Source organism: Poecile atricapillus, chromosome 1 (assembly GCF_030490865.1).
Source record: "Poecile atricapillus isolate bPoeAtr1 chromosome 1, bPoeAtr1.hap1, whole genome shotgun sequence".
Lineage (NCBI taxonomy): Eukaryota > Metazoa > Chordata > Aves > Passeriformes > Paridae > Poecile > Poecile atricapillus.
Genome location: NC_081249.1, coordinates 17,662,232 through 17,674,469, shown reverse-complemented (window position 1 = coordinate 17,674,469; position 12,238 = coordinate 17,662,232). Strand labels below are relative to the sequence as shown.

The 12,238-nt window shown below is 34.7% G+C and overlaps 1 protein-coding gene across 2 annotated transcripts in view; it reads left to right on the top strand.

Annotated features, from left to right (window-relative positions):
- MOSPD2 (motile sperm domain containing 2) overlaps positions 1-12,238 on the top strand; it is a 32,834-nt gene that overhangs the window by 3,897 nt on the left and 16,699 nt on the right. For both annotated transcript variants that reach the window (XM_058852271.1, XM_058852280.1), the window contains exons 3-7: positions 5,281-5,436; positions 6,182-6,268; positions 7,581-7,735; positions 10,105-10,165; positions 11,397-11,435. In XM_058852271.1, the coding sequence (XP_058708254.1) occupies positions 5,281-5,436; positions 6,182-6,268; positions 7,581-7,735; positions 10,105-10,165; positions 11,397-11,435 (498 nt within the window). The remainder of the gene's footprint in view (positions 1-5,280; positions 5,437-6,181; positions 6,269-7,580; positions 7,736-10,104; positions 10,166-11,396; positions 11,436-12,238) is intronic.

Genomic DNA, 12,238 nt, shown 5'->3' with positions numbered 1-12,238 from the left:
GAGGCACCCTTAAAAATCAGTGATAAGACTATTCCAGAAGATTTTTAAAGTAATGTTCTGCATACCTGCATATGTCTTATGCTCTGAAAAGTCTGTTTTCCCTGATTCTCGGCTTTCAGGCTGAGACTGCTGAAAGGATAAGAAGGGAAACATACTTTCAAAGAAAGCTCTGTAACATTAATGATTGAGCTTTTTATTGAAAGTAGTCTATATTATCACTAACACTGTTTAGCTTTGCTAGAAGTTTGTTTCTCTCACTTTGTGGAGGCAAATATTTTGTCTATTGCTGCTTAAGGTTATTGAATTCCTTATTGGATGGAAATAGTGTTTGGTTTTTTCTTCATCCCTGTCCCTTTTATGTCTACTGACCTTAAATTGTTTCTAGTCTTGCTGATTTTCTCATCTATCAACTGAATGCATAAACCTGAATTGTTACAGTACTTAGCTTAATGTTTGGCATCAACAGCCAATTAAAATGGGTTTGCTCTTTGCAGCCAAAGTCAGAGAAATTATTGTGACCATTTTAGACCAAGAATTCTTGGCTGGAATAGCTTTAAGACAGTAGTTAAATTGAGTCTCTTTGTGTAATGTAATACTTGCCATAATTTCTAAGTTGCTTTTTTCTCTACTTTGTACAATGAAGTGTTGTTTTTTTTTTTCTCTATTAAAAGACATGCAGCTGCAGACAAAGCTGTCCCTACTTAGTTTTATTATGGCTTGTTCTGTAACACTACTTTTCTAGATAAGAGCTTTTTCTAAAGGAAGGGGTCATTCAGGGTTTTAATTCTGAAGTTCTCTGGATTGCTTTAGTGTGTGACTTAGATGTGCTGCCTGGTTTTGAGTCTTGTAGTTGTTCTTCTATATTCCTGCTGAATATTCTCAAATTTGTATTTTTCCTAAAGCATGAACACTAGAAGAAAACACAGCAGCACAGCACTACAGCACTGTTCTCATGGTAATCATGGAATGGATCAGGTTGGAAGAGACCATAGTGGCTTGTCTGGTCCAGCCTGTTCAGACAGGGTCATCCCGGAGAACTGGGCACAGGTTTGCATGCAGACAGTCCTTGGATGACTCCACATCCTCTCTGGGCGATCTGTTGCAGGGCTTGGTCACACACAGTGGAGAAGTTCTTCCTCATACTCAGGAGGAACAGTTCATCAGTCTTTGCCATTGCCTCTTGCCCTGTTGCTGGGCGCCACTGAGAAGAGCCTGGGCCTGTCCTCTGACACCTCCTTGCAGGTACTGTCAGACATTGATGAGGTCTGCTCTCAGTCATCTCTTCTCTAGGCTGAACAGGCCCAGCTCTCTCAGCCTGTTCTCATAAGAGAGGTGCTTCAGTCCATTGATCATCTTTGCAGCCTTCCACTGAACCTGCTCCAGGGGGCTCCTGGCATGGTAATTAGATGGCATTGAAAAAGAGAGTGACGTAAAAAGAAGGAATTTTACGATTTGTGCCTCAGAGAAGTTAATGAAATCTTCTTGTGAAAGTATTGCAGTGAAACTTGCGTGCATTTAGTTTTGCGTAATTCTGCAGTTGTTTTCAGAGCTGTTTTCTGGTGTTATAGAAGATCCTTTATGTTGAAACATAGTAATTAAGTGATACACTTTCACTGGAAGCGTCTGAGCTTGAAGAAGACAACTTTTAAAAGGACAGAGTGAACATACAAAAAAAAAGGAAGGCAAGTAACATGAGAAGTTGATGTTCAAACAGATTTTGGATTTTGTCTTCTTCCAGTCTCTTCTCTTGACCTCAAATGCTCAATGAGAAAATGGAAGTGACTTTAACCAACTATTTTCAAAATGAGGTTAAATCCCTGGTCAGTTTTGCTCACTCAAATTTTTCTGGAGAACTTTCAGCTAAAGGAATAAAGAGGGCTAATAAGGGTCACATCTCCTTGCTACTGTCACTCCCTTATGTGTAATTTATAATTTGGCAGATTATGCTTCTTCTTTCTTTCTTTTTTGGATCTGAGTCTTAGTTTCTGCAGTTTCCTGGGTCAGTGGAAAACTATTGCAGCATCCCAGTTTTTCCTCTTCCATGGACTGTGGAACTATTCTATGATACAGAAAGGTTTGAGTGTCTTGGACTGAGGGAGTAACCAGGTTTCCAAGCCTCTGGATTACGAGATGTTACACAAAAGTCTGGCACTGCTGCTACACATACGGTTTTTAGTAGCTCTTTCTGAAAAGAAATAGCTGGTAATGCTGTTCCTTGTGTTACCTTTGGGGTGAGAGATGGTGTTCCAAATACCTTACCAAATTCTGTTCATTATGGACTTAATTACAGAGATGTTTGTCTTCCTGAGCCCAGGGTGACTAAACTTAGTGTCTCAGTGTCCTAGTGCTAGTCCTGTGAAGAAGCAAGCACCTAATTTTCCTTTGAGAAAAGCATCAATATATGGTTACAAGTATCTAAATGTGTAGGCTTGGAGATTGTCTGATAACTTCAGTTATAGTTTCACCTGAATTTCCATATGGCTGTTTCTTTTTTGGCCTCTTAGTTAGTTGTTGTGCAGGATGTATTTAAATTGTATTGAGAATCCCGAAGGTCTTATTTTCTTTCAACTAATTCTCATTTAACTCCAGAAGTTTCTAATAATAGTAATCTAGTAACTGTACTTAGGTGTTCCATGAGTGATTTAAAATTAGAAACATTCTGATTATTTCACAGCATATTTTGAAAACAAGTTTCCAGATGTCTGTAGAATTATGTGACATGTACAGATTTGAAGAGGAATTCCTCCTCTGACCTGACACATTTTCAGTCACTGGGTTCTTGGAAGGACTCCATCAGTTTTATATCACTCTGCTTTTTTTGTGTGACATAAAACACCTTTCTTTCGGATTCACATTCTCATTCTAAATGTTACTTATTTTGTAGCAAGAATTGAATCAATTAAGTAAAAGTCATACAGCATTCAGTACTCAGTACTGTTGATCTGTCAATCTTAAACTGCAAGTGCTTGTAGATGCAGAACTTGACTAGTTGTTCCCCCTGGTTTTAGGGTGTATTATAGCACATATATATAAGTTCAGATTACATGTGCCTTATTGAGAATTTAGTTATAGAAGAGAAGGAAAGATACTTTTTGAACTACCCTTAACTCTGAATGTAGCTTGCTTTCCATTGATGTTGGAAGATTAAACATTCTCTCTGTTTCTCTTTCACTTTAATTTTCTTAAAATGCTCACAAAGGTAAATGTCTATGTTTTTAAAAATATTCTTCAAGTCCAGAGTTTTGGGGAAACTTGCAAGGCTGAGAAATGTGTTCTGAGGTTTGTTCCATGTAATGGTATGACAGTTTGATACAAGGTGCACAGTTCTCTCATTTTTACAGCTATGCTCTCACACAGATACTGAAAGCAAAGAGCCTCAAAACGTGGTGTGAAATTTTATCCTGTTAGTTTTTACCTGGTGGTGGGTTTTCTCTTTAATTACACAGTACCGTAATCCCTTATTTATATAAGATACACATGGGACTGATCTCAGCAAAGTACTTTGCTGATTGAGCAGTAACTGCAGTCTTTTGTAGCTGGAAGCCAGTGTGTGTTAGAGATTATTAGGCCAAGGTGAAGTGGTTAACTTGAAACTAAGTACTGTTAGCTTTTCTCAGACAAAACTTCCTACATCACTGGGGGAACTACTAATTTCAAATGAACAGTTGAGACTACAAAATTTCACACCTAGGATTTTTGCAATTCATCTGTGGTTCCTCTAGAGCCACAGAGAAGTTAAATATTTCAGTCAGGTGCTAGTGATCACTTCACTGGGCTTAGTCAGAATATAGGAAATTAGCTGTCCAGTGCAAGTATGGAAATGATGTGAAAAGGAACTTAAAAATATTTTAGTGGATTAGAGGCTTTTGGGCAGAGAAGAAAGTATGGAACTAAGATTAAGGGAAGTGAGATTAAATTCTTGTCTAAGGAACAAAGTAAAGTAGTGGAATGGGATCAATGGAAGGAGAAATCTGAAGCCTAATGAAGAGGGGAACATGGTAGATGATGTGTTTGAGAAGCAGTCAGATGTGAAGAGATGCATTGGGGAGTGCAACTATAATGTAGTGAATGAACACATTTAAATTTATACATTCTTATAGTTACCTTGACTAATTTCTAACAGGAAACAATATAAATTGAAAGACAAGTAAAGTAGATCATATTTTGTATGCCAGTAAAACAACAAATATTAGCAGAATTTAATGGTGCCTTTTTCTTAACTCTGTCTTCAGAGTTGTCTGACTGAAATAAACATTCCCAAACCATCCTGTCACAGTTCTAGATGGTTCTGAAAGCAGTTTATTGCTATTGATAGAGGAATAGTCTTTCCAGTATGTGAAAATTAAATCTCTTTTATTTACAGTATTTATTTTTTCCATGGTAATCATGAATTTAAGTGAATATCTTAAGAATTTAGGATTTTTTAGTAGTTAGCAGAGATGTTTGTCAGTGTCTGTTGCTTTCAGAAGCCTGTTTCTGTTATGGACTCAATTTTCATTCTATTTTTTACCAGTTTCTCAGACAGGGGATCGTTGATCTAAAAAGTGAGCTTTTGTTTAAGCATATCTACAGTAGAAATAGGTCCGCTTAGCATTTGTGTTTTACTTTCCCGTTTAAAACTAAAAATCCCAGAGCAGTAACAAGTCTTGTTTCATCTGAAGTACTTCCAAACTCATGTAAGCCTGTTATCATGTTGCTAATTGGATACAAGAAAATACAAGAAGCCTTGAGGGCTTTTGTGCTACTTTAGAGTTGCATGTAGTTTTTATAAGAAGTGTAAACTGTAATTTTCTTTAAAGAAAACAATACTGTTTAATGCAATTATGTATAGTGTGTGCACAAAACTACAAATTTCATATTTGTTAGACATTTTATAGTCTTATAGTGCTTATACCTATAAGTTTGGGAAATCAAACATATGCTTGTGATGTTTCATATATACATTCATCAGTAAACAGATTCTAATACTTTATACTAATTCATGTTAATTACAGAAAACTGGTTTTAGGAAAATTACACCTGTCCCAAATCCACCTTGTTTTTTCTTTGCATAAGGATCATAGGAAATATTTTTCTAGTGAGAGTAGTGTTGTAGTGTCTCTAAATATCATTGCAGCAAATTGATGGTTTTCATTAATTTATCATGCTGTGCTTTGTTTGCTTAACTTTGAAACTGTAAGAGAAATCCATTGTACCAAGTCGATGCTTAGAGACCTACACTTGACAAATCTCTTCACATTTTTGTAGCAAATGCTATAGACTAACTTATTTATTTCCTAGATAAATCAGATAAATATGATTCTAGAGATGTGGAAAGACTTCAGCAAGATGATAAATGGGTTGAAAACTACTTGATTTGGCGTCATGATGTTGTGGATGATACTTTAAAGATGATTGATGAAAGCTTTCAGTGGAGGAAAGAATACACGGTTAATGGTAAGCTGTGTTATACAGTGGTTTTGAAGGTGTGTGTTGCTTTCCTATTGAACTACCAGTGACCTCTATATGTAGTTTCATTAAGAACCTCTTAAAGGTTTGCAAGTATCATGGAAAGCTGAGCAAGAACTTTCAAAAAAGAGAAAAGATATTGCTTTTTATGTTGACCAGTAGTGTCTCCATTTTGTTGTGGTTCCATATGTCTGTTGAAAGAGAGTTTAAGAGGAAGGAAAGAAGGCAGGCAGCTATTTGTTGTTTTATCTCTTTACATCATAGAATCAAAAAAAACAGGCTAATAACAAAAAACCCCACAACCAACAGGGCTCTCTTGCTCATTCTAATGGCATTGGTCTGGTACATCAAATTAGAGATCTTATTTTTGTGCTGTGAAAATACTTTGAAGGTTAACTCTATCTACTGGACTTCACATTGAATTAAACAATAGAGCATGGTGGGGGAGTCTTAAAATATGATAAAAATAAACATTTGCAGAATTTACTTATGTAGATTTTTTTCAATTAGTCTTAGTTCATAAATAGACCCTTCTCATTAGCATGAGAAAAAGATAGTAATGATTTGAAAATACCTCAATATTTGCATTATTTAATGTTTAATAAATGTCTCAGAAAGTGGCTTATAGTTTTCGGGTTTTTTTGTTATACTTTTTAATTTTTAGTAACTTCTGTTAAGTGACAATGTGATTATTAATGTGATTACTGAAATAATATTTCATTTGGTTTTGCAGACTTGTCAGAATCTGTCCTTCCAAAATGGTTATTTGAAATTGGTGCTCTCTTTCTGCATGGATATGATAAAGAGGGCTATAAGTTATGTAAGTTATACAGAATAGACTATTTTCAGTCTTTGATCATTCCAGCATTTTATCATCTTGAAAAAGAAGCATTTTAAGAACAGGCATATGTATATATTGGCTACTGTTTTTACTTAAATAGGTGACTGGGTAATAAAGTTTTTATTTATCATAGAGTCCACTGAGTTGGAAGGGACCCAGCAGGATGGAGTCCAACTCCTGATCCTGCACAAGACAGTTTCAGAATCACACCATGGGCCTGACTCTCAGATCTCTTGGTGATGTGATCACTGTCTTAAACAAGAATATAATAGTTTAATGTATGTTCTGTGTTTGAATAGGGGTTTCTTTTTACCTTGAAATACATTCTAGCTATATTTAGAAACATTTGTTTCTTTACATTAAACAAGTAACTTTTTACTTTAGTTTTGCAATTGGAAGTAAAAGACATGGAGAAAAAATTTGGTTTTTACTAAAACTTTCCAAGTTTCAGGGAGAAGAATATTGAGCATATCCAAAGTTATTTTCAGGCTTGTGGAACTTTGATACTGTAAAGGCAATAAAAGTGGAAGCTACTCTTCACATTATTGCCCTGAATATTTCTTTTCTCACTTACTCTACAGTCAGTGACTTGGTTTCAGACAGTTTTATAAAGTCTTTTACTAAGAATTATGCCTGGGTTTTTTTGTTTTGTTTTGTTTGTTTTGTTTTTTTGTTTTTTTTTTTTGCTTTTTTTATGGAAAAACAAGTCTCTGTAAGACTTTTTATTCCAGAAGAAAATATACTAGGCTTTCATTTATACAGTATTGCTCACCTCCTGGAATTTTTCATTTTATTTTCAAAAGATCTGTTGCTTTTTATATAATTATTAATGTGTGTATAAATAGTTTTTCAAAACACATCAACTGCAGTGCTGTAGGAAACCTAAGCAGAAAAGGAAACATTAATTTTACAGCAATACTTAGAATATGTACTGAACATAATATTTTCTGAAGACCATGTGATTTAATCTTAAATTATGAAATGCTAATCTAGGTAGCCTTAAATACACAAAAAGTGACTTTCCACTTGAATGTTTCTTCTGGGGTGTAATTCTTTAGATTTTCAATTTTTAAAAAGTTACAGTAAAAAAATACAAGGTAAAAAAGTGGGGTATGTGAAGAGGTGTGCAGTTGTTTTTGTGGTTGTTCAGTGGTCACAAAATCAGAACAAATGTAAGATACAAACTCAAAGGTGTTAATACATTTCAGTGCATCCTCTATAGTTATTTTTATGATGCTTTCTGTTAGCTTGGGTCATTGTTTTGACTTTTGTCTGTGTTTTTTTCCCCAAGTTTGGTTCAAAGTGAAGCATCATACAAGAGATCCTAAACAGCAACTTGACAAAAAGAAACTGGTTGCTTTTTGGTTGGAACATTATGCCAAGAGAGATCATGGGAAGCCCTTGACAGTAGTGTTTGACATGGCTGAAACTGGAATCAGTCACATAGTAAGTATTTTTACTGTCTTGTTTTGATTGCTTTTAGAATTTTGCCCGTGTTCCCAGAAAAAAGGAAATCACTCTACAGTCCTTGACACATAAATAACTTAACAGTCATTCAGATCAGTGATATGGTATAGCTTTTTCCCATGACATAAGCAGTTTCCAAAACCTTTTGTTACATATTAAACTTTGTCTTCTGCAACATGGTGAAAACTCGCTTTTTAGTTTGATGACTGAGCTGGTTTAGATTGCAAGGTTGAGATTTTGCCTATCAGGACATATATATTGATTTAATGTAACAACTAAAAATATCACCAATTGTCTATAAGTTAAAAAATATATTTGTATAGAATAATTACATTTTTCTTACTGAGTGCCATGCTGTCCTGTTATTACAGGAATGGCTGAAACTTGTATCGTTGTTCTTTTTTGTCTGGTGGTGGTGGTACAACAAGAATTAATGTAAGCAAAAAAACCCCACCCCTAAACCCAACTCCCAAAGCTTGTTTATATCTAACACAGGCAAGATTATTAATGTTGCACTGGGACCTTGCAGCTGTGCAGTACAGGACCACCAGCTTATGAGGAGGTAATTTGATAAATAAATACAGTGTGATTCTGTTTTGCAAGGTTGGTGCTCTTACCTGTACAGTAACAGAGCTATCTGTTCATGCTCCTAAAATAATACTAGAACCACAGTTTTATATAGCAGGAGTAAAGGATTGCAATGATTGCCTTGATGTGAAAGACTAATTTGATTCAGGATTTATGGATTATATTCTGAAGCAGCTTTTTTCCCCTTGTGTCTTTGAGACTCAGAGATGAAACCACAGCAAGTGCTGTCTGTAACTGTCCCATTGTACAGTCTTGCTTTGTAGTTAGTATGTTTATCACAGAACAGGAATATTTTTGATGGCTGTTTGTAGCCTTGTGGAGTAATTCATAAATCTATCCTAAAAGAAAAAGAACTTGGATCTCTGAGTTCTTTTTCAGAGCATGCTTCATTTGTTTGTTCTGTTGCTATGGACATCTACTATATCACTTTTATTACTGGTATGCAGGAGATAATTCTGATGGATCATGGTTTGGTGCACCAGCTCAGGTAACTAGAATAGATGCAGTTACTGAATGTGAAACCTGCACTTCTAATTCCAGACTTTCATCAAAATAATGGATCTATCCTTCTCCTGTCTGGTAGTGCTTCTTTTGGATAGGCAGCAGAATAGAGAGCAGCATCCTGATTAATGGAGATTCTAATCATTATAATCTATCACTGTGTTTGTGCTGTTAAATGAAAGATCTTGCATTTGGTGCAAGCAACAGACAGAGATAAATACTTCTATTAGAGGCCACCTTCTGCCTGTGAAGATGTCAAGCTTTCAATTGGTTTCTAGTTGCTGAAGCCACTTAAAAAGCTTTCAGATTGTGGGTAGTCCTCTTACACAGTGCTATTTTTTGGGCTTTTTTTTATTCCGTCCACAAATATTTTGGTAGTGTGTTTGCATCTGGAGGCCCCTTCCCCAGTCTTACTGTTATGACAGGCTTGGGATCCATAGCCAGAAACACTGTACTATTTCTGAAAGTAGTGGTAGTAGTGGTCGCTTCTGTTAAAAGGACTGGGGAAAGAACTCACGGCAGGCTTCCCACCTGAGTACCTTATTGTGGTGAGGTATCTCTTACTTTATTTCTATGCCTGTTCCATAAAAAGCCTTCCTTGCCCTTTACTGTGTAGCCAGTTCCATTATACCTGGATTTTGCAAAGGAGACTGACTGTACTATTTCTGTATAATTGTTCATTGGATAGAGGCATCTGGAAAATGGGTGGTGTAGAAGCAGCTCTTTTGTGTGCTGTCTCTGCCCACATTTTCTCTGCATGCCACCAACTAATACTAAACTCAACAATTCTCTTCAAAGGAAAACCTGTTTTTTTCTTTTGGAAATATAGCACTGAGTGCAGTAGTATATTGAACAGTATGTACAATAATTATTGAAGGGAGATTTCAGTATATTGAGTACTCTTCCATCTGTCAAGCTTCTCTAGTGTTAAAGGGTATTTTTTCCTGTATCTTTCCTGCACATCTTAAGTCATGTTGATACTTTGCAGTAGTTTAGATATCTTAGTTATTGCACTGATCAGAGGTCTGTTGCCCTCTTTCTTAGATTATAAGGGGCAGTGTGACCAGAATCCTGCAGTGGTTTAATGGAGGAAAAAGCCTTGCATTGTGTTTTGAGGATATTTGTAGTGCATGTAAAATTTGAACATGGTTGGCTACAATATATCTATCTTGTGCTTTTCGTTAAATGCCTTAACTAAGCCTGTATTTTCTAATGTTTTGTCTTGCTTTGCATTTATGCTGTGATTTTTTTTTATTTAGGACTTGGATTTTGTCCGGTTTATTGTCAACTGTTTTACAGATTATTACCCAAACTTCCTCAGTAAGTATTGTATATTAAATATCAAGCATTGTATACTTGTGTAACAAGAGCATTTCTTTATATGATAGAAGATGGCGAAGATAAAGGTTCTTTTTCATGTATTTTCTGGGGTAACTTCATGAAACATGTGCATGTTACAGAGTTCAGATGTTCTTGTCCTTAAATCAGTACAACTTTTTTTTGTGAATAAACTTTACTTTCATCAAAAATCAACTGTCTTTTTGTGAAGTAATAATGTTTATTACTATTACTAAGTAATAGTTCTTGCTATGTTTATATATAGTAAGAAATATTATAAGCATATAATAGAAAATAATTGATCTGTTTTCCTTTGCTACTTGTTACTTGGGTGGAAACTTTACAAACTTTCATGACAGTTTGTATCCCTTAGGAGTCTTCAGGGATTAAAGAATGAATGGCTCTGGAAATTTATGGGGATCAGTGATTTATTCTGAAAATTAAAATGGTTTATTCTGAAAATTATTCTGGAAAGGCATTTTAGTGTGCACACTTAAAAAACCCTGCATACTTGTCTGCTATTTTTTTTATGCATAGTCAAACGCTGCATAATTTATTCTAGTTCATCTTAAATATGTTGTAAATTTTAGGTGAAAATGTCTATGAACGTTGAAATTCTATACAGCAACTGCTTAAACTCTGTATATTAGGTTTTAGCTTGCTGATCAAAGTTCAAAGCTTTGCTCAAATATCAAACTCAAAGGCAAGTGCAACATTATTTTTTTGTACTTTGACATTCAGGAGGAAAAAAATTGGGACACTAAAGTATTTTCAAACTTCTATGGTTAAATAAAGAATATTTGGAAAAAAATTATTTACAAAGACTTAGTTATTTGTTTGTGAAGTAGGGGGTGCTGAATATACTTTTTGAACTTTTTTCTGTTCAGTAGCTGCTTTTCTAGGTCAGGTTGAGATCTTGCCTTTCTTTGCCTTATTTTTGAGATGAGTTATTAATAATAATATGTCAGAAAAGTAATATCCCAGGAAGTACATAAACAATGTATAACTTGGAATTTTATTGCCTGTTTTCCAAGCAAACAGCTAATGTTTCTAAATAGCAATAAGTTTGTACAAAATTGCTTTTACGGGGAGGTGAACATGGAGCTTTGTAATATGTATTTACTTTTTACATGAATGTTATTGCTGTAATTGCTCTTAAATGGAGAAATACCCAGCACTTGGTATTCAGATTTTAATTTTTTCTTTTTTTCAGCGAAGATAGTAATATTTGAAATGCCATGGATAATGAATGGTAAGTTTGGGTTTTTTCTTTTTGGATTGTGATAACTTTTAAAATTTAGCAGCATAAATAAGAAGCATTCTTCTACTCTGTGTGGATACAGATGAATAATGGAATTTGTTAAACATGCATCTTTAAATTTGGAAGTTTAAAGGTTGCATACTTTTTATTTTTCCTTATATCACTGTATTTTGGATCATACTTTACATGAAGTCTGTACTCATCCTGTTGTTTTCAAAGTTTAGGAGACCTTGATAAATAGTCTATTATTTGAATGCTTCTAAGAAGAATCTTTGTAGGAATCCTATCATTAGCAATGATTGTGACTTATAACCAGTTCAAAACTAGAATACACAGTTTAAGATAGATATGTGACACTAGATGCTCATGTGGCTACATTTGTTCTGATATGTGTACTTCAATAATTATCTCTAACTATAATATACAGGATTTGTACTTTGTTTTTGCCATATGAACACATATTTTTATGTTGGCTTTATATTTTCCTGCATATTCATGTTTTACTATCACTGAAATAACAATGGTCTTTGTAAATGCTCCACAGATCTAAATAAATATAATTTAAATCAGCAAAACATTTCAGCAAGGAAGAGTACGTAGGTATCTTTCCCAACCTCCCTCACACAGATTTGGAAACACAATTGCTTTTACCTCCTCAGTACTTCTAGGGCTAAATTCCAAGACAACATAGTTGTCAGTTATTAAATCAAATATACTCTTTCCATTTTCTCTGTAAATAATACATTTTTTCCCTTGCACTGCTCATTCCAATTATAATATTTACTTCAGAGCAG